Source organism: Mirounga leonina, unplaced genomic scaffold, assembly GCF_011800145.1.
Source record: "Mirounga leonina isolate KUSES-001 unplaced genomic scaffold, KU_Mleo_1.0 Mir_200, whole genome shotgun sequence".
Lineage (NCBI taxonomy): Eukaryota > Metazoa > Chordata > Mammalia > Carnivora > Phocidae > Mirounga > Mirounga leonina.
In genome coordinates, this window is record NW_023270503.1 from 4,020,948 (window position 1) to 4,043,453 (window position 22,506).

Sequence of the window (22,506 nt, forward strand, 5' to 3'; positions counted from 1 at the left end):
AGCCTCGGGTTTGAAGCCTCTTTTATTTGTGCCTCAGAGTCAGTCCGGTGCCCCTGGCATCAGGGAAGGAGGTGAGAGGAACAGTTTCTCTTTGTTCTTTTCTTCCATCCCTTTTGTGTCCCTGCTGAGCCTCACCGGCTGAGCCAGGAAGGCCAGCCTGAGAGAAGGCGGACAAGGGTGTGCGGTGGGCCCCTGCCCCTAGCGGGGTCTGTGCTTCTCTGGGTGGGGGGGGTGGGGCAGGGGAGAGCCGGGGGTTAGCACCATTGGATGAAGGGTTTTAGAGTCAGCCCCTGGCTGGGGGCAGGTGGGACACACGACCACAGAGGGCTAGCAGCAGCTGGTGGGAAGGGGTGGGTGGTGGCGCCAGGGCCCTGAGCCGGTGAGAGGGCTCCAGGGTGCACCTGCCCATAAGCGGGGCCAGGGTGCAGGGTCTAGTGTTCGCCCCCAGCCCAAATATTGTCCCCCATTTGCCAAGACATCATGAAGGAATCAGGCCTTGCCCAGGCCAGGGGGGGGAGGGGCGGGGGGGGCACCTTGGACACCCTCCCTGATCACAAAAGTGTGCCGTGGGGATGGGGACTCCAACCTCTGGCCGCCCAAGGAGAAACTGGGACCACCCTGAGACCCGGGAGGGGTGTGGGGGGCTGGGGAAGCCGGGCACCCCGCTAAGTGCACTTGACGCTGAAATGCCGGGGTGAAGGAGGAGCTGGGCCCTCGACGTGCTGGTTTGTGTCTGGGACAAAGCAGCAACACAGCACGTGGGGAGCTCAGCTGCCCCCCTGGGGTGAAGAGCGGAGATGCAAAGGCTTCACGGACAGTGTCCTACAGTGGGTTCTGTGAGCAGAAGAGGAGGACCGGCCAGAAGGAGCGAGGGATGGGGGACACTGCTCCTCTAAGGACCCGGCTCCGCCTCAGGACGGCCTGGCCCCCTCGGACAAGTCTGAGCCCAGGATAGTGGTGGGCGTCAGGATACAGCAAAGCAGGGGGGACCGGGCCGTGCGGGCTGCGTCCGGGGCCCTGGCCGGGACAGGTACCCCGCGGCCGCGCCGCCCCCCTCCCCGGCTGGTGCCAGGGGCTCCTCTCCGGCCCCGAGGGCCCCGAGGCGGCGGCTCCAGTCTCCCGGCCGCGCGCGGCGGGCACGCGGGCCCGAGCGAGTCTGGCTCCGGGGCGGGGCGGGCGGGGCGGGGCCCAGGGGTCCGGCCGCGGGCGCTACTGCTCGGTCAGCGAGAGCCGCAGGATGCGCTCCAGCTCCTCCTCCTCCTGGCGCACGCGCCGCCGCCGCTCCTCCTGCTCCTGCGCCGACAGCTCCATGGCCAGCCGCAGCTGCTCGTCGTAGCTCCGGAACACGTGGCCGCCCGGGCGCGGGCTGGGCCGAGGGCTGGGCACCGACGCCAGGGCCGCGGGGGGCGCGGGCTGGCGCTGCGGCGTGGGCGGGGCGCTCCTGGGGGCGGGTAAGATACGTCGAGGGTTCCGGGGCGCGCCTGCCCATAAGCGGGGCCGGGAGACTGCGTGGGGGCCCCAGGACGGAGGAGGCGTGGCCACCCTCCGCTGGAGGCGATGAGTCCTGCGTCACCTCCCTGGCTCCCACCCAGTTGTGACAGCTCTCTGCCCCTACAAAGCCCATCCTCGCAGCTGACGGTGGACCAGCGCGTGTGGGCATCTTCGAGAACCCCAGCCCTAACATCCTGCCCGGTAAGGGTCTGAAGGCCTTGAGGCTGCTTTTGGAGGGAGGAAAGGGTGGGGGTGGAAGTCGTGTGCAAACCAGTAGGGGCCCTACGGAGGGTCCCACGGTTTCCTGGGGCCACGAGGGGCCGCCCAGCCATTGGTGCCCTCACCCACTGCGACAGGGTCCTGAGGGACTCCGTGCATGTGTTATTCGGGGGAGGGGTGCTAGGTCAGGACAGGCGGGCACTGACCTGTCCTGTCGGCGAGCCTCGTAGGACATGGGGTGAGTGCCCGGTTTGCTGTTGGTTAGCGCCTCCCAGATAGTGACCTGGAGGGAGGGACGTGGCCAGTTGGCCAGGGTGGCACGGCTGGCCGCAGTCCCGTGGGGCGGCGCGATGGCGGGGACGCACCTGGTCATACTCACTGCCCGCCTCAAGCAGGCTCTGCTGGATGGCGAACTGCAGCAGGTCGTCGTCGTCGTCGCGGGCCGCCGCCTCCCGCTGGCCGCCCAGCACACTGTAGCCGCGCGGGGCCTCGAACAACGCGGGGGAGATCTCGCAGCCGCGGCACGAGGCTGAGGACGCCAGGCTGGGGGTCAGGGCGTGGCCGCATGCACCCTCCGGCCTCCCGCCTGCGCAGGGAGCCGGCCGGTGCTCGGTGGGGAGGGACGTGCGGGCAGACACGCAGATGGGGAGGGCCTCACTGGTGGAACTGGAGCTGCTGACGCTGGAGGAGTCGCTGCCTGGGGACGGGGTCTCGCTGCTGGGGCTGCCTCGCACCGACGGCACCGGCTCATCGCAGCCATTGAGGTTCCCGAAGGTGATGCGAGCGTTAAGGATGTGGAAGATTGGGATTTCTGAGGATGAAGAAACAGCGGTGCCATCACTCACCTTCTCACACCTTAGGCACCCCTAATCTTTACCACATCTAAGCCCCACCCGCCCCAACACACACACACACACACACACACACACACACCTCATCTAAGCCCTACCCGCCCCCCCCCACACACCCAGCGGCTGAGAGGAAATGGGGCTGGGGTCTCACCAATCTTGACCGGGAAACCAGGCGGCAGGCGTAGGGTAATGAAATCCCGGAGCTTGGCGAAAAGCGCATTGCTGACAGCCATGAGGTCAATGATGGGGGCCACCTGCTCACACAGGGACAGGGGATGCTCCTCACACAGCCACAGCTTGGCCTTGAACCTGCCCCCCAGATCCCAAGGGGTGAGGGGCATAGTAGAAGCCACGGCCTCCGAGTCCCTTGGGGAGACCCTGCCCAGCCCTCCCCAGCACTATAGGGGGCCTCACTTCTGTGTCTTGGTGGTGAGTTCCATGGGGCGGCCCATGTCCCGGTTGCCAAGCTCAAAGTTGGGGTTGAAGTACTCTTCTGCAGTGATGGCAGTGGGGTTGGCTTGGCTCAGAGTCTGAGTGATCAGGGTCTGTACCACATGAGGGGGTGCCCATGAGCCCTTCTCAGTCTCTGATGCCAGGCCAACCATTTGGGATCGTGGGCCCCAGAGCCATCCCCCCCAGCCACCGTGCAGCTGACATGGCCCTGGGCAGTGTGGGAAGTGGTTCCACACAGGCCGTGCGGGGCAGGACGCCTCCCAGGCTGCCTCCTGAGCCACATCCACACCCTTCCACACGAGGGCACCCCTGGCACACTCACCCCATTTTGGGGGCCCCCATGCTGCTCGGCAATTCCCAGGAAGGACTGCAGAGGTGTCTTACAGCCTACAAGAAATGTGGCGTCTCAGAGGACACTGAACCCTCAGCTGTGCCAGCCCCCGAGACCTAGTGAGGAGGCTGGTTCCTGGCAGGTGGGGGGGACTGCTCAGCCACACTTAAACACTCGGGCACCTGCATCTGAAGGTGACTGAGGACTCTAAGGGACAGGGACCAGGACCACTACAAGCACAGCGGGAATAAAAATAGGCCTGGGGCTCCGGAGGAACTTCCAAAAGGGTCCAGGTTGGTGACAATGGACAAGAAATACGTGCCTTTGGTGAGCAGTGCTGGGGTATGCATGTGTCTGTCTGTGTTTTCCTTCAGGCACTTGTCTTAATTACCTCATTTGGTTCTCCCGTCTTGCTACTTTAGAGAGACTCACTGATGCCCAAGAGTCAGGTGTGGTATCAAGAGGCACAGAGGATCAGTGGCAGGCCCCTGACTTACTGCTTAGGGCCTGGTCCACTGGACGGGGATGGCCAATAAACCGCACACATGACGCTTCCACCCCAAATCCAATGCGGACATCAGTTACCAGCTGTAGCGTTCCCTCCCATTGAGCCCAAACGTTGCCTAGAATCTTCCTAGCTGCACTCCAGGCAGTCACTCTCAATTATTAGCACTCGGCACTTGAACTGAAGTGTGTTTGCATGAATAAACTACCCGGCTTTTGCTGGGATGTCACAGGGAGCACTGATGGAGGGACTCAAGTGGGCGCTGCTCCCTCACACCTCTCCCCATCCACCTCCGCTTCATTACCTTTGACCTTGCCCTTGTGCTGTTCTGAAAGATGCTCTGTCCGCGTCCGGGTGATGAGCTCCACATTGGATGCCCCATATACCTGGGGACAGATGAGGAAAGGGCTCAAAGACAATTCCAGTACCCTACCTCCTGCCCCCAAGGGCATTAGGAACACTATTGCAAAGGAGGGTCCACTGGGGGACAGGGGAGCTGTTCCCTCCAATCTCCCAGCCTTTGGGCAAGTAAATATATGAAGTCATTCATCCATTCTCTTATTCATTCAACAAACATTTTGTGAGGAGCCTTTATGTGCCAGGCCCTGAGGCAGACATCAGGGGTACAGCGGTGAACGAGCACAACTATAGACAATCCCCACCCTTTTGAGGTTCACACACTAGTTGAAGAGACAAGAAAAGGGGTAGTTATAACATAGTGTGAGACCCACTCTGGTGGGGGGAGCACAGGGCTGTGGGAACCAAAAGCAGAGGCCTTAGCCCAGCCTCGCGGGCCAGGGAAGCCTTCCAGGAGGACACCCCGCAGGGCCATGCTGCACGCGTTAGCTCCTGCTTTCACCGGCGCCACCCTCTGGCCCCGGGGGGGTGACAGGGGTCCCAGAGGGACCAACAGTATCCTCAGGGGTAAAGGCCTGGCTTTGGAGTCAGGCAGCCAAGGTCTCAACCTCAGCTGGGCCACTGATAGCCGAGTGACCCCGTACAGGTCATGTGACCACTCCAAGCCCGTTTCCTCATCAGAGAACGGGCCAATACCCTCCCCCACGGTCGTGGAGAAGGCTAAATGGGATACTGTGGGAAAGGCTCAATGAACATCTGTAAAGCGGGAAGAAGAAGAATAGCACCTTCCCGAAAGGGCTGCTGGGACTGAGCGCGTGCGCGCGCGCATGCGTATTCATACAACATGGGGACGGTGCCCTGAACATGAGCACAGTAAGGGCTCAGTAAACGCTGGCGTCCGCATCAGTTGCCCCTTAGTCTCGCGCCCTCCCTCCACGCCGCGTTGCCTCGGCACCTCCAAGGCTGGGAGGGCGTGGCCGGGAAGCCCCGCCCAGCCGGCTGTAGGCCAGAGTCGCGCGCTCCGGGATCAGGGGGCGGCGGCCTCACCTTGGCTTCGTACCCGTTCACCATCTCGGTCTTCTCGCTGCGCCAGCCCAGGATGCCAGTCTTGTTCCTGGGGAAGCAGAGTGGTCCAGGTGAGGGGCCCCCCAGCAGGCTGGCTCGAGGCTGCCAAGGCTGTGCCCACTCACCTCTCAAAGGAGATGTTCTTGGTGTCGAGCTGTGTGGTGACGACGGGCGCAGTGAGCCGGCTTAGCACCTGCTCCTCCGTGGGCTGGGCGGCCGCCAGCAGCAGGTCCCGGTCCTGCCCGGCCAGGGCCAGCGTCTCCGTGTACACCACGCGGCGGTCATGGTCAATCTCCATGACCACGGCGCTTGTGTCTGCCAGCCACAGAACAGCACAGGGGTGTTTGGGGGGGGTCAGGCAGGGGGTGTCCCCAGCCACAGAACAGCACAGGGGTGTTTGGGGGGGGCAGGCAGGGGGTGTCCCCAGCCTTCCCACCTTGCCCCACCTCCTGCCTGCCTGACCTTGGCCCCTGAAGACGAAGCTGCGGTTCCCTCGCTGCCACGTCATGTGGTCAAAGCCCAAGAGCGTGGTATCGACCCGAAGGTTTTGCCCGCTCTTCCACACTTTGTAGGTGTCGCTGGGACAGATCTTAGACACCAAGGGCACTAGGTGGAAGGGAAGGTCAGAGGTGGCTTCAGTTGGCCTGGCCCACCCAACCTGGGCCACCTCGGGGCACGGGGGTCAGGGTCAGCGGTGTGGCCGGGAAAGGACGAGAGAACTCCCCAACTCCCCCCACGTGAATGTAAACCAGTCACTCGTACGTGAGCAACCTGAAGCCGGACACAGGCACGTCCGAGCCGCCAGCAAGTCCCTAGTAGCCACCATTTGTTTTTTTGGTTTTTTTTAAAGATTTTATTCATTTATTTGACAGAGAGAGACACAGCGAGAGAAGGAACACAAGCAGGAGGATTGGGAGAGGGAGAAGCAGGCCTCCCGCTGAGCAGGGAGCCCCATGTGGGACTCGATCCCAGGGCCCTGGGATCATGACCTGAGCCGAAGGCAGACACTTAACGACTGAGCCACCCAGGCGCCCCATAGCCACCATTTGTTAATTCATTCACTCAATCTTTCATCCCGTCTTCCAACAAATATTTATTAACCACCTACTGTGTACCAGGCACTATTCTAGTCACTGAGGATACAACATTGAACAAGACAGGACCCCTGCCCTCTGGGCACTTACCTTCTAGCAAGGAGTGACAAGTAACAAACAAACGAGCGGATCCTTACAAAGTGAAGGAAGTAATAATAATGGAATCCAGACAGTGTCTGAGGCAACATGGAAAAGCTTAGCTAAGGGAGTGGCACTGAGCTGGGAACTCAACGATGAGAAGGAGCCCCGGGGAAAGCACCACGCAGGGGAGCAGCAGGTGCAAAAACCCCGGGGTGGGAGGATGCCCAGAGAGCCCCCGCCCCGGCCCCCTTACCCCAGCTAGTGAACTCCCATTTCATCTCCACGTAGAAGTCCTGGGCCTGGAGAATGAGAAGGAGGGTGCCTAAGTCTGCGCTAGACACAGGGCTCGAAGGCTGCGGTGGGGAGGCTGAGAGGCTGGCGCTCACCTTGCGAAGCTTCTCCAGGAGCACGGGGATGCCCGCCAACCGCTTCACCACCCGCTGGTAGTCCCGGTACCGTAGCACCAGCTGCACCAGCTCCAGGTCCCGGGTACTCACAGCCTCCTGAAGCACTGCGGGGCGGCGGGGTGGGGGGGGCCACGTCAGGGCAGAACCCTACCCCGGGGCCCCCATCCGCCCACCCAGGGGCAGGATTCGAAGCTGGGAGACCCTGGCTGTGGGGCTGGGGTGAGCAGGGGTGCCCACCTGTCCAGCCGCTGCGGTTCTCCCTGCCCACATCTGCACCGTGGGCTAGGAGCACGCGGGCACACTCAAGGTGTCCCAGTGTGGTGGCCAGGTGCAGGGGAGTCCGCCCACGGGGATCCAGCTGCTCGATGTCCACCTGGAGAAGGAGGGGAAGATGTATCCCTGGTCACCTCTGAGGCAGCCCATCTGAGCCCAACAGCCTCTAGGCGGGTAGGAGCCACCCGGCCGCCCTGCCTTGCCCACCTCACCAGGCAACGGGGGTGGGGGGGTGCGGGCAGGTGAAAAGAGGCTGCGGGACAGGGCAGGAAGCAGCTCTGAGGAAGGAAGGCCCTTCCTCCTTTCCTGTCCACCTACGTCCCCTGCCTGGGTTGACTCTTCCAAGGCTCCAAACTGGGCTGCCTGGGAAGAATAAGCCTAGGTAGGGTTCAAGGGTGGTCTAGAGAGGCTGTTGGTCAAGGAGGGCACTTGAGGCAGGACCCAGCCTACAGGTCCAAGATCACACCTTCAGGAAGGGCTATCAATTTAGATCATCGACATTATCACTGAGTGAGGCTTAACAGTTGCTGTAATAGATTGACAGGAATGAAAGGATATGTTCATGGTACCATTTCAAACCCATGTCCTTTGCCTGTGGAACACTATGTATTAACTTTTTAAAAATTTTTTTTACAAATCCTATTACTGTTTTGTGAATAGCATGATGATAGTATGAGATTTTTGTCGGGTGATAAAAAACGTCTGTTAAACATAAATATTTTATTTTTTTTAAAGATTTTATTTATTTATTTGAGAGAGAGAGAATGAGAGAGAGAGAACACCTAAGAGGGGATAGGGTCAGAGGACGAAGCAGACTCCCTGCCGAGCAGGAAGCCCGATGCGGGACTCGATCCAGGAACTCCAGGATCATGACCTGAGCCGAAGGCAGTCGCTTAACCAACTGAGCTACCCAGGCACCCCTAAACATAAATATTTAAAAATATTTCAGGGGGCGCCTGGGTGGCTCAGTCGTTAAGCGTCTGCCTTCGGCTCAGGTCATGATCCCAGAGTCCTGGGATCGAGCCCCACATCGGGCTCGCTGCTCAGCAGGAAGCCTGCTTCCCCTCTCACACTCCCCTTGCTTGTGTTCCCTCTCTCGCTGTCTCTCTGTCTGTCAAATAAATAAATAAAGTCTTTTAAATATATATATATTTCAGGAGCCTAAGGTCTCTAGCTAAATACAGTGAACTGGCCACAAGCATGTAACTCCTCCTCTCCATCCCAAACTTGATTAAAATGCCAGTCAAAAGGCTTCTACTGCAACCATGATGAGATAAGCTGAAATCATCCTCCCATAAACAAAGAAAACTACTGCTTCAAAATACATGAAATAATTGTTTTCAGATAGTAGGCAACAAGTAGCCCAGGACTGTGATCCCTGAAGTAAGAGAAACAAACAAGGTAGGCCCTATGATGGCTTAGATTTCTACATGGAAGAACATTCTAGACAGCAATTCAGGGAGGGGAATCTCTAGCAGAGCATGGTAGTCTTGCTGGGAGTTGAGGAGACAGAGAAAGGGGTTCAGGGAGGCTGAGCTAGCAAGAAGTTGCAGGACAGAGTTTCAGGAAAGAGTGACCTGTGCAAAGAGCTCCAGAAATCTGCATGGGGTTCCTCCAAGTCTTTGCTGAATGAATACTAAACTTGGCCTGTGTAGAGTGAAACTCGGCAACACTAGATAGAAAAGGAGCAATAAGCTGGTAAGTTATCAGCAATTCTCATGTCTCAGGGCAAGGAGACATTCAAGCTCCAACCTGCTAGAGTGGAGAGTCCTTGTTGTTTGCCCAGGATATTCCACAGACACCCAGGAATGGGTATGCCTTAGTAGTAGGGCTAAACTATCATGAGAGAAAAGGCTCACCTAAATCCAATCTAATAAAGATTAAAAGTAATCTCACAAGGATCCAACTGATTTACAAGTAACTTAGCTTAGTTGGTCAGAACAAAGCCTAACACTCTTTAAAGGAAGACAATAAAATCCAGATGCTTAATATGATATTTGCAATATCTAATACCCAGTTACAAACTACTAGAAAAACATTACTAGACATGCAAAGAAGTAGGAAAATATGACCCATAATTGGGAGATATTCAGAAATGATAAAGATGGGGCACCTTGGTGGGACAGTCAGCTAAGTGTCAGACTCTTGGTTTTAGCTCAGGCCATGATCTCAGGGTTGTGAGATCAAGCCCCCAGTCAGGCTCCCCGCTCAGCGTGGAATCTGCTTGAGACTCTCCCTCCCTCTCCCTCTGCCCCTCCCACCCGTGTGCTCTCTCTCTCTCTCAAATAAATAAACCTTGAAAAAAAGAAATGATAAAGATGGTGAATGGCTCAATGTGCTCATGAGTTTACAGAAACACATGAACACAGTGTTCATGGGGAAAGAGTAAGAGATAAGTATAATATCTGAAATGAAAAATTCATTGGATTAGACACTACAGAATAAAAAAAAATCAGTGACCTTGAAGATATAACAACAGAACACATAGAACAGAAATGGAGCACAAAGGAGGAAAAAAGTACTGAAAAACATTCAAAGAGCCTCAACTATCTATGAGACACTATAAGGCATTCTAACATATGTGTGATTGGAGTCCCCAAAGGATAGGATAAGAAAGTAGGAGAAATAAGAAATTTAAAGAGATAACATTATCTCTTTAAAATTTTTTAAAATTTTTTATTGTTATGTTAATCACCATATTAGTTTTAGATGAAGTGTTCCATGATTCATTGTTTGTGCATAACACCCAGTGCTCCATGCAGAACATGCCCTCCTCAATACCCATCACCAGGCTAACCCATCCTCCCATCCCCCTCCCCTCTAGAACCCTCAGTTTGTTTTTCAGAGTCCATCGTCTCTCATGGTTCCTCTCCCCCTCCGACTTCCCGCCCTTCATTATTCCCCTCCTGCTATCTTCTTCTTCTTTTTTTTTTTTTCTTAACATATATTGCATTATTTGTTTCAGAGGTACAGTATCTCTTTAAAATTTAAATTTAGGGGCACCTGGGTGGCTCAGTTGGTTAAGCGTCTGCCTTCAGCTCAGGTCATGATCCCGGGGCCGGGGGGGGGTCCCCGCTCAGTGGGGAATCCGCTTCTCCCTCTGCCTCTACCCCCTGCTCATGCTCACTCGTACTCTCTCTCTCTCTCGCTCATGCTCTCTCTCAAATAAAATCTTTAAAAAAATTGAAATTGAAAGAGATAACATTATCTTTTTAAAATTTAAATAGATAACATTAAACATTTTTCCAAATTTGTTTTTTTTTTTAATTACTGTAGGGAGTTGAATGGTGGTCCCCCCCCCAAAATATATGTCTATACCCTAACCCCAAGAACCTGTGAATGTGATCTTTTTTGAAAGATGGGTGGGGTTTTTTTTTAAGATTTTATTTATTTATTTGAGAGAGAGAGAGCATATGCGTGCATGTGCGTGAAGGGTGGGGTGGAAGGGCAGAGGGGAAGGGAGAGGGACAAGCAGACTCTGCACAGAGTGCAGAGCCTGATGCAGGGCTCAGTCTCATGACCCTGAAATCATGACCTGAGCAGAAACCAAGAGCTGGATGGTTAACTGACTGAGCCACCAAGGCGCCCCGGAACATAAGTCTTTGCAGGTGAAATTAAGTTAAGGATCTCAAGACAAGATCAGCCTCGATTTTTTTTTTTAAGATTTTATTTATTTATTTATTTGACAGAGAGAGACACAGCGAGAGAGGGAACACAAGCAGGGGGAGTGGGAGAGGGAGAAGCAGGCTTCCCGCAGAGCAGGGAGCCCGATGCGGGGCTCGATCCTAGGACCCTGGGATCATGACCTGAGCCGAAGGCAGACGCTTAACGACTGAGCCACCCAGGCGCCCCAGCCTCGATTTTTTTTTTAAAGATTTTATTTATTTGAGAGAGAGAGAGAGAACAAGCAGGGGGAAGGGCAGAGGGAGAGGGAGAAGCAGGCTCCCCTCTGAGCAGGGAGCCAGATGCAGGACTCGATCCCAGGACCCTGGGATCATGACCTGGGCCGAAGGTAGCCGCTTAACCGACTGAGCCACCCAGGTGCCCTGAGATCAGCCTGGATTATCCAGGTGGGCCCTAAATCCAATGAGATGTCTTTATAAGACATACAAAGGAGAGATCCATGAAGAGAGAAGTTCTATGTAAAGAGGAGGCAGAGAATGAAGTTATGCAACCACAAGCCAAGAAATGCTTGGAGACACCAGAAGCTGAAAGAGGCAAGGAAGGATTCTCCACTGGAGCCTTTGGAAGGAGTGGGGCCCTGCTGACTCCTTGAGTTTGGACTTCCAACCTTCAAAACAGTGAGAGAATAAAATTTTGCTGTTTTAACCCACCCAGTCTGTGGTAATTTTTTGCACAAACTAACACAATGATAAACCCACAGAACCAAGAAATGCAACGAATCCCAAGCAAGGCAAACACCAAGAAAAGTACACCAAGACCCATCATAATCAAGTGCTGAAAACTAGTGATAAAAACAAAATCTTAAAATCCTTTTGAGAAATGAGACACACTATGAAGAACACAGGAAATAATGAATACTTCTCAAGGGAAACCATGCAAGCTAGAAAACAATAGAATGAAATGTTTAAAGTGCTGGGGGGAAAATGTTGACCTAGAATTCTATATTCTGAGAAAAATGAAGGGGAAATGAAGATTTTTGTGGACAAACAAAAAAAGCTAAGAGAATTTGTCACCAGAAGACATGCAAGAAATGTTAAAGGAAGTTATTCAAGTGGAAGGAAAATGTTAACAGATGGAAACTTAGATCCGTACAAAGGAATGAAGAGTGCCCCAAAAGGAAAATTTGTGAGTAAGTATAAGAATATCAATAAAATATTTAAAACCCACAAGAGTAAAGAGAAAAGATGTTAGATGAGAAATGTTAACGCATCTTTAGAATGTGGAAAGTGGCTGAGGCATTACAACTGACTTAGGGGAGCAGAGGGTACTAGAACCCAAGCATTCACATAGGGGAACCCCAGTGAGTATCAGGCCAGATCACCCTTGAAATGTCCAGAACATGCAGGCAGTGGGGATGGCAGAGGTGTGAGTGAGGCTCAGAGCTAAATACAGGGGATCTGGTTAAAACTCAGAACCCCTGGCCCCCTCCCCAATCTTGAAAATCTGGGAGATGCCCCCCTTCCCCTGCATAGGATGCCAGGAATTTATTCTCTGTAGAAACTGAGCCTGAGATGCACTGGATTTGGGGACACTGGCCTGAAGATGAGGTCATGGGGCTAAAAAGTATTGAACAGTGAAAGCTCAGTCCCTTCCCTGCCTCCACACCACTGCCCCATCCCACCCCTAGCAGGAGACTGGAGGATTCTTCTTTGGAGACACTAGAGGGACCAGAGACCTCTGGGTACAGATATTTGGGGATCCTACAATAAGCAGGCCAGCTTGCCAGCCAATCATTGCATAGTAGTACCACCCATGCATCAATAAGCTCCACACCCCCATTCTCTTTTTTTAGATTTATTTATTTTAGAGAGAGCGAGCGAGCATGAGTGGGAGGGGCAGAGGGAGAGAGAGAGAATCCCAAACAGACTCCGCACTGTGCGTGGAACCTGACACGGGGCTCGATCTCACGACCCCGAGATCGTGACCTGAGCTGAAACCGGGTCAGACGCTGTGCCACCTGGGTACCCCTCCACACCCCCATTCTTAAATATGCTCCAACAGCCAAGGGTGACTGGACATTTGAGGAAAGCCACCAACATGAAAGGTACCAAAACATGCAAACAGATGCTAAAAACCCAGAGGAAACACTGTCAATGCAGGAAACAGGAGAAAACTTTCTGGAGGGAAAACAGTAATTGACATCCTCAGAAATATATGAAAAGATAACTGAATTCATGAGACAAAATGGGACATCCCGACTTCCTGCGACTTCTCATCTTTCCCTCGCCTTCTTCACTCCAGCCATTCCTGGACAGCTGCACCTGCCCCAATTCTCCCCTCATAGGAAACATTACCTCAGTTCACTCCCTTTTTTGGTAAAAACAAGCAAACAAACAAAACTTTTGTAACTGTCTCTCTCTCTCCCTTCTCTCTCACCTTCCGTATCTAATCCATCAGCATAGACGTGATCTCATGGGCTCTACCTTCAAAACAGATCCGGACACTTCTCAGTTTTCATCACCTTGAGGCTGCCGTGCTGGTGGCAGCCACCCTGTCTCTCACCCGGTGACCCTGTGGTCTCTTCACTCCTCTCTTGGCTTCTTAGGTCTGTTCTCCCATGACCCATCGTGGCATCCATCATCCTGTGAAATGTTCTGCAGATCCTGACACCCTTTAGTTCAAAACACTCCCAAGGCTTCCCATCCTGTTTAGAACAGAATCCAACAGCCCTGGACATCTCCTTGAACTCATGTGCTCTCCCACCTCTCCTCCAGACTCTACTCTGCTCGACACCCTAGGTGGCCTCGGCATTTTCTCCCTCACTCCGCGCAGGTGGCCGCTCAAATGTCACCTCCTCAGAAAGGCCTGCCCTTACCACCCGTCTCAAATGACACTTGCTATGTATCTATCTGTCGCCACTGATCCTGCTTTAGTTCTCTTCCCACGTTAGATTGCTTGTTCATTTTTTCATTGTCCCCCTCACCGAGACTGTAAGCCCCACAGAGGGAGGGTCCCTGTGTGTTTTGTTCAATGCTACATCCCCAGCCCCTCGACAGTGCCTGGCACATAGCCGGTGCTTCATAAATATTTGTTCAACAAATGCAGAAGTGACTATATTTAAGGGATATGGGGAGGGGAAGGCAATAACAGGTAAAACGGACAAACCAATAAATAGTCGTAGACGTATATTGTTTATAATTATGGAGGTAAATAACAGAACAGCCTAGAGTTCAAGGTGGCCGCCTCCAGGGAATGAGAGAGGTGGGGAGGGCTGGGGTGAGGACTACTGCCTTTTCATGACAAGCCTCTAACAACAGCTGAATATGTTTTAAAACATGAGAATGAACTCTATTGTCACAAACAAAACGTTTTAAATAATTTAAGCAATTTACATAATTTTTATAACTCTCTGTTGGCATTTCTTCATTGTTTATTTTTAATTTTTTAAGGAGGCTCCATGCCCAACGTGGGGCTTGAACTCATGACCCTGAGATGAGGGGTCACAAGCTCTACCAGCGGAGCCAGCCAGGCACCCTCATTTCTTCATTTTAAATATATTAGGAACCTCAGGAAAAACAAACAAAAACAACAAAGCGTGCCTGGCCCGCGTGGCCCTGTGAGCGGTGACTTAGAGATCTGAGCGCCCCCACCCCGCGCTCCTCTACACCAGCTCCCCACAGAGGAGGGAGAGCACTATTTAGTCTTTCCCTATTATGGGATGGGCGAGCCCCTGGGCGGCCGACCACCGAGGTGGGCCCTGAGTCCTGGGGTGCGACGGAGGGCCCACAGCTTCAAGCTGGGAAGTCAGGAGTCTTCCCAGGGAGCTGCAGCTGAGCCATCTCAGGGCCCGCCAGCCCTGCCAGACCCGCTCCTGCTGCTAACAAGGCCCCAGGGAGCGGGCAGGGCACCCCACCCGGCACCCCTAGGGTTCCCGATGCTGCCTGCCTCCCTTCCCCCCTCAGGTGCCTCACCTCCAGGCCCCGGAGAGAGGCTGGCATGCTCCCTCCCTCCGCTCCTCAGGGGCTCTGCCCGCGGTCCCCAGGGCCCTGCTGTTTGCCGGGGCCCATGTGGGCCGCCCCCCCGCCCCGCATACACCCAGCCGACCCCCAGAGAAGCTCCCCAACCCGCCCAAAGCAGGGCCTGCCCTGGAAGTGGCATCTTGCCCCGGGCCCAGGTGGGCAAATTCATTCATTTCTTCAGCAAAGGCCTGCAGCTCTTTCACTGCTGGAATAAAAAAGGTTCCCATGAAACCTAACACCTGGCCCTCCCCACCAGGAGAATGAAATTCTGCACCCCAGCAGGCATCCGCTGGACAAAAGCGGGGGTCTACTGAGCTTAGGGGCTGGGGCTCCCCGGGCAGACGGACGCCCTGCTTCTACCCAGGCCCACACCTAGACGCACACACACGTGGAACAGGTACCACAGGAATACCCATCCTACTCCTCCGGCCTCCACGCTCAGGGTCCAGGTGCTCTCCTGGGTGTACAGCACCTGCGTGCTCAGACGCCCTCTGGATCTGCAGGAGCCTACTGATGCATAACACGCGCATTTGTGGCCAGTGAACTCGCACACTGCATACCCCTTGAGCCCACAGGCACTAGCAGGGTATTTTTCAAACTGGTTTAGCATTAGCAGAATCCTTTTGTTAGATGAAATCTTACAAGGACACACCAAATGTATACAGCTGGAGAAGAAAGGTGAAGGGCCCAGAGCATACAGCCTGGCGTGCTTAGCCTTGGTCTCCTTTCCCTGCTCCTTTGCCTCCCCCAGCCCCAACGAGGACCACCAGAGGCTGGGGTGGCCACTGCTTCCCAGCCTTCCCACCAGGTAGGCCTGAGCTCACTCAAGGGTCAGGGAGGCCGGATGCTTCCTCAAGCTGAGCTGGGTGGCTGAGGGTGGCACCTACTGACTCTCCTCCCACGCAGCCCCCCTCCATCCTGCCCCACGCAGCCCCTCCCGTTTCCCAGACACATTGATGTTGGGTTTCTGGGGTTTGTGGGTCCCTCTCTTGAGCTTCCCAACTCGGCAGCTGTGGGACTGCCTACTTGAGGGGGAGAGGGGGTCACAGGTGCTCTGGGACACACCAGGTACCTCAGGTGGGGTAGCCTCTGTCTGAGAATCTAGGGCCCCCACAATCCCATCTTGCCTGCTTCTAGGTCAGGAGAATGAACTGAGGAAATCAGGGAGGAGGACCATGATGGAGGCAGCCCCAGGAAGAAAGAAAATGATTCCTTAGGAACACAGTCTGGCCCCCTCCAGAGTGCCTGTTGCCAAGGGAAGAACCCTGCTCCCCTCAGCCCTCCCACAGGGAGCTCTGCAGCCTAACCTCCACCTCCTGTCCCCCAGGGAACACCAGGGACTTGTGACTCAAGAACACAGCCAGCTGAGCCAACCTCACAGCCTCGTCAGCCAAGGGGAAACTGGCACATCCACTGGCCTACAGCCCCCTGCCCCTCCCGGTCTGGCAGGGCGTGTGTGTGACAGGAAGCAGGGCACCCAGCAACCACCATCCTGCTGGGTGCCAACTAGGGGTGGTCATGGACCCTTCCCTTCACCAAAACACCCGGTGAGCACCTCCCATCTCCCCACCACTCCCTGCTTCCAGCCCCGAAGAAGCGCTATAGGGGTGAGGGCACTGAGCAAAGCCATTGAATCTGCTCTGAAGCCTGCCATGCCATCCCCCTCCCCAGCCTGCCAGCATTGCCAAGCCTGCCCATGGGAGGGCCTCTGCAGGGCTTTCTTGGAGTGCAGAAGAGGCAGCCAGGGAAACCCAGCTGCTGTGTGCTTGAGGAAAGCTTGGATGTGTTCTGGGACAGTGGGTGCTAGGGGCACCAGAGGTCAGGGAACCCCTGCTGGGATGTCTAGGGTCTACAGGGTTTCATTATGATGTTAGGTGGCTGCCCCCAGGCCTATCCCCGGCAGGAAAGGGCTGGGTAGGGCACCTTCGGCTCTCCCTGGGGGCACCTTGCCCTAAGGACTGAATAGTGCACATTTTGGATGCAAGGGCCATTCTGGGTCAGTCCTAGAAGGAGATACATCCAGGAGCCTCTCTCACCCAGACTGATCGGCATTCCCCCTCTTGGCACCCCTGGAGTGAAGGAGAGGACTGGCCTGACTCCTTTGTGGCTGAACAAGGGTTAACTTCAACCAGTGCCCTATATTCCTCCCTCCCCCCACCATCCTGGATCAGGGCAGCCGGTGTCCCTTTCAAGGAAACATTAATATACCACGGAAGTGGGAGGGATGGGAGGGTGAAGATAGGGCTGAACCTGGTGCCTAGTTTCTGTGGCAGCCCAAGGGGAAAGAGAAACACATTCAGCAGCCCCAAAGCACTGCCACATGCAGCGGGTTCCCGGGCTCCCCACCCCAATCTCACTCCAGCAAGATGGCTGACTTGAGTACTATCAGTAAGAGAGGCCTATGTGAGAGTCTTTTCTTCTAGGGCATTTTGCCTCTCTCCAATCTCAGCAAGAGAAGAACCAGCCACCCCTCAGACAAGGGAGTGCAAGTAAGACCTTCTGGAGATTCAGCCACTCGCCTTCTGCCTAACAGTCCTTGGACCAATCATCAATCACCCCATCAGGAAGTTCCTCTCGTATCAGATTTAAATCCCTCCAGCTGTAACCTGTGTCAGAAGCCTGTCTTCTTTTGCCCTCAGGGAAGGAAAACAGAAAAGAGTCAGAAGAGACTGGATTGTCCGAGCACCCAGCACATCATACTGTATTTCCCCGCTCATGCTCACATCACCAGAACAGGGTCTCCTTGAGAGCCAGGGATGTGCCTGGTTTGTTCATCTTTGTCCCCCAGGACCTACCACTCAGGCCTCGCTTCCTTCGTCAGGGCTCCATGGTTGCAAACCACTTCCTTTACAATGGATAAACAGAGGCATGGTCTGAGGAGCAACTTGGAGTGCCCTTGTTTGCGCAGAGGTGGAATGCAAGTGGACACCCCAACCAGCCCAGAGGCTTGGAGGCTCAGGTCACCCCAACATTTCCTAGGACTACTCTGCAGAGGTGGATGCTTTGCTGCTCTGAGGGCTCAGTGGTGGACTTCCGAGACGCTCTCTGACCCTCACCTTGCTCTCCACCTCGCTCAGCCTTTGGGAAGCAAACAGCGCCTCAAACTGAACTTCCTGTGACTCAGGAAGTGGCCCTCAAAAGGCATATTCCCCAAGGGGACACTTCCTGGACGAACCACTCCCATGCCCCCAGGGTCCCAGATCTGGGCCAAGTCTGCAGGCCTCAGCCTGAGGCAAAGCAGGGCGGCTGGGCCCAGCTCTGGCCCCTGCTCCCCCAGCCTGGAGGGTGAGTTGTCCACACCCCAAATGCCCATCTGTGGCCTGTGGCAGAGTTGGGAGCTACCTGTGAACTGTGCCTGCCTTGGTCCGGAAGAATGACCAGGAGACCCCATCGCTTACCCAGGCCTCTGGGAGGCCACTGCCCAGCCAAAGCTGGCTGACCCACCATTCTCCCTGACTGGCAGGAACCAGGGAGCCCTCTCTGCGTGCAGAACCTCAAATCCTTCCTGTGCCCAGTGGCCCCCTAGCTTCCTCCGCGCCTGGAAGCCAGGCCCCAGCACCAGAGGGCAGGAGAGCTCCTTTCAGCACCTGGACAAGGCCCTTCAGGGCTTCCCCGGGGGAGGGGGGTGTCTCTCTCCACTCCCCATTCCAGAGCCGGCGCCGGGCTCTGGGGGATCCAGGGGCTCTGCCCAATCTGAGCAAACAGATGTAGCGCTCACCCGTGAGGGTAGAGGGCACTGGGTGGGGCTGGGATGCCTGGGAGTGTCACAGCCGATTCTCTGATCCTTGACCTGTGACCCCCCCCTCCCGACGCAGGCCTTGCCCACCTCCGCACACTCACGCGGGAGGTGTCGCCGCTCGGCTGCTCCGCGGACTCTCCCACCACATGGAGCGCGGACCCGAGCCGGCAGCCCCTCCCCGCAGCCCTCCGCCTCGGCCGAGGAGGGGCACCGTGTCCCCGACCCCAACCTGGGAGGGTCCGGAACACGTGTGGGCCGTCCGTCCGAGCCGGAGGGGAGCGGGCGGGGGCCGCTCCCATCACCCTCTCCCGGTCAACAAGCACAAAAGCCGCGGCTGCGAACAAAGAAGCGCTGCAAACTCGCCGGGGAGGCGGGACAGCCCGCGCCGCGCCCCCTCCCCACACCCGGCGGGCGTGCCCGGCCGTGGGGTCCCCGCTGCGCCCCGACGGCGCTCGTACCTGGCCGGCGCGGACCTCTTTCTCCAGCTCGCGGTGGCGGTTGTGCCACACGAGGTAGTGCAGCGGGTACTTGCCCTCGGGCCCCTTCCTGGCGGAGGCGTTGGCCGGGATCATCGCCCGCTCCTCATGCCAGGGCCGCGGCGCCCGGCCGGGGAGGGGGGACGGCGCCGGAGCCGGGGCCCGGGGCCGCGGGGCGGGGGGCCGGCGCTGCCTGCTCGCAGGGCTGCGGCTCGGGCATGTGCGAGCGGCGCCGGCGGGCGGGGGTGGCGCGCCCGGCGCTGTGCGGGCGGCGCGGGCCGCGGGCGTCCTCGCGAGGCGGTGGCGGGCGGCGCGGAGAGGCCCCCACCCGCCCGGGGAGGGAGCGGGCGCTCGGCGCCGCGGCGCGGACTCGCGCCTCACCTCCCACACCCCCGCACACAAAGACGCCGCTCGGCGGAGGGAGCAGGCGCCCGCAGCGGCGCGGGGGCGCACGGGGCGCGAACCCCGGGGACGCCGCCGCAGGGACGCGCGCCCGCCGCCTCCGGCTCCCCGCAGCTGCATTGCCCGGCCCTCAGCCCGAGCGGCCGGCGAGAGATGCGGGGATGCGGGGGAGAGAGGAGGGGGACCCGGGTGCCCGGGGCAGAGCTTGTGGTAGCTCGGCCCCGTGGCATCATGGGGCATGTAGTCCGCCTCGTGGAACTGCGGGAGGCGGGGGCCGGAGAGGATCCCGCACTGTCCCCCTCGCTCCAGTGAGCGGGTGGGGAGGGAGCCAGGGCTGGCGGGAACGGAGACCGTGTCCTGACGCCGGGTGGGCAGGGGCGCACCCCCACCCACGGGCGTTTTGCCTTTTTGGGGGGAGGGAAGGCGCTACAGGCCTTGCTCAAGCCTTAGAGGGCGCGGGAAGCTGTGGCCTTCAGGACTGAGTTTGGGTCCCAGTGGAACGTGAGAAGGGATCCAGATTCCAAGGAGAGGGATTGACGGGGGGGGGGGGGGGCTCCTGAGAAAGGTGCGGGACATTAGTACCAGAGGTCGTTGGAGCAACCAGGGATCTGGCACGTGGAACTATTATGTAGGAGTCGTCCCTGCCCTCTTAGCAAATTAAATTCCACCTTCCACACTTGACATTCAAAGGGAATGACCACTGAGACTGGAAGGGCAGTCCCCCCCCCCCCCATTTGCTGTCCTCCGCAAGGACCAGAGTGGGGCTGGGCAGAATAAGCAGCAGGTGGCAGCTTCCCACCTCCACTTGGTGTGGTCCCCTCAGGAGAGGAAGTGACTGATTCCGAGACTGTGTCCTTCCTGAATAACCCCAGGGCAGAGAGGTCCTTCCAGAAGGGGCCCAGCAGACGCTGTGGTAAAAAGTGTAATTGACCTCTGGGGCTGCCTATTGCAAGGGCTGGAGGGACCTAGAGGCGTGGCCCAGTCCCTGGAGGGAGGAGGGATTGGGATCTTAAACCAGAGTTCGAATTCCTCTTACTAACCGCTTGACCTGAAGCAAATTGCTTAAATTTTCTGCTTTCTCAGACCACTCACCTCTAAATGAGACTCTAAATACTACCTACTGGGGTGAGCTAAGGATAGTAACTGCCCTGGGAAACGGCACATCCCGCCCGCAACCCAGGCGGACTGAGAGAGGTGGTGGGACCGGGCCCAGTGCCTTCTCGAGCCCACCCTAGAACAGGACAGGAATTAGGGATTCCATACCAGCCCTACTTAGAACAATCCAAAAAGTGTTTGTGTGGGAGGTGCTAGCAAAAGCTTGCAAACTCTCCGCGCCTCTCTCAGGTTTCTTTGTGTGGTCTTCTCTCCTTCCTCCTCCACACCCTGCGGTGCCAGGCCCAGGCGGGAAAGGGTAAGGGAGGAGTGGACTGCCTCGCCCCTTTCTCCAGCCAGGGAGGAGCCGGCTGGCGTCTCCCGCAACCCGGGACCGCTGCCCACCTCTACCACGAGGGGTCAGCAGAGTGTTGTGGCTGCAGCCGGAGTTGGGGAGGGGGCTGGAGCGGGGGAGGGACAACTAGGAGTGGCCGGGAGAATGCCTGTACATTTCCTCATTAAATTGTTTTTAGAACCTGGTCTGCGATTTCTCTTTTACCGTCCCGCTTCCTGAGGTGGCGACATCTCCAAAGGGAAATCCTGAAGTCCTTTTATCCCTAGTCCCAGGCCCAGAAGCTCTGCCGTGGCGGGGCCGGGGGCTTCCGGAACAAAGTTTGGAGAGTGTGGCTCTTCGCCTGGGCCACTCCCAGGTAGTCCCCGGGCCAGCCGGGAGGGGGAGCTGGCGGGTGGGAGGGGGCAACAGGGTGAATCATCCTCCTGAAAAGTGTTGGAAACTTTGGGAGAGGGGGAGCTCAGCCTGGATTGGGGGACCTAGACCCTTAGCAGCCGGACCTCTTTGCCGCGCGGCCCTAAACCAAACCCAGGTCGCTTTTCCTCCGGTCTACGCGCTCCAGCTGCCACGTGCTCGAGACGCGCCCACACAGCGGAGAAACAAAGACAGCCAAGCGATGGGGTTGCCAGTAGCCGCCTCGACATTTAATAAATGAAATTCCATAACTGGGGGTCGATCGGGGGCGAATCGGCGGCCACCGCTCGTGGGTTGTGCGCCACTAAGAGCGGCCAGGCCGCTCCTGTTCGTCGCCCAGCCTGGGGCCACCAAGCCCATGGACTGACTCCTTGGTGCGGGTGCCGCACCGTGCGGCAGGTGGTGCTCCCGCCGCCGCCGCCGCCCCCCACCCCCACCGCGAGGTATCTTTGCTCGCAGAAGCCCCGCCAGCTGAGCGGCTGGCGGTGGGGGGAGGGGAGGCCTGCAAAAAGATTTCTCTTAAAGGTGCGATTATAAATATACCCCGTGGATCGCGATTTCAAACAAACTTGTCAATCTGGGCTGCAGCAAAAGGCGATGGAGGCAGCTTTGCTTGTATTTCGGGTGGTGTGACTCATGAGCATTACTTGTCTCCCCCAGGGAAGCAGCCTGCCCACCCACAAGTCACTGCTGCTCTGGCACCGCTGGGATAAAATCGACCAACTCCCAAACCCCTGCCCAAGGACTCCCCTCCTTCCCCCCTTGTTACTGAGGACTCCCTGCCCCTTGGCAATCTTCCCTTGATTCTGTCACCACTGACCTGGCCCCCAGGCCTGGTCCTAGCCACCCCTGCTCTCTCCCCACAAGCAAAGTGCTCTTGGCATTTTGCTGCTGCAGGGATGGGGGCTGGGTGCACGCGGGGCACACGTGTATGGGGGAGCATGCTCAGTGCAGGGGTGCACCCACGTGCGGCCTGCGCCTCCGCTTCCTGTCCCCCCACCTACGCCGTCTCCATGTGAAGTCTAGGAAGAAAGGCCACCATAAGAAAAGGTCCCTGTATGTTCTATGCACACGCCCTGGACACACAAACCTGCGGTGGCCCAGAAACACCGTGGAGACGAATGCAGAGTGGATATTACTGCACACAGGCACAGTGGTCACTCCTCGGGAGGTCTTTAAAAACTGCCCAGATTCTTCCCTCTCGGGATGGAAGCATGGATGAGGTATAGATGTATTTTTAGCTGGGAGGCAGGGGAACACC

At 56.9% G+C, this 22,506-nt stretch overlaps 1 protein-coding gene across 2 annotated transcripts; it reads right to left on the bottom strand.

Moving 5' to 3' along the window:
- Positions 1–6: 6 nt before the first annotated feature.
- Positions 7–19,121, bottom strand: ANKRD13B (ankyrin repeat domain 13B). 2 transcript variants are annotated; one of them, XM_035027661.1, is made up of 15 exons: positions 18,968–19,121; positions 7,092–7,227; positions 6,834–6,958; positions 6,701–6,746; positions 5,735–5,878; positions 5,398–5,587; positions 5,255–5,321; positions 4,155–4,236; positions 3,337–3,401; positions 2,976–3,106; positions 2,713–2,870; positions 2,369–2,521; positions 2,076–2,239; positions 1,917–1,993; positions 7–1,441 (listed from the first exon to the last, which is right to left on the bottom strand). In XM_035027661.1, exons 1-15 carry the CDS (start codon positions 19,079–19,081, stop codon positions 1,210–1,212), a joined length of 1,884 nt encoding a protein of 627 aa, XP_034883552.1. In that variant the 5' UTR covers positions 19,082–19,121; the 3' UTR covers positions 7–1,209. The 2 variants fall into 2 exon arrangements, 1 of the variants encoding a protein (XP_034883552.1); XR_004683267.1 differs by having other exon boundaries at positions 1,377–1,441; positions 2,713–2,815; positions 18,968–19,120.
- Between the last annotated feature and the right edge of the window lie 3,385 nt (positions 19,122–22,506).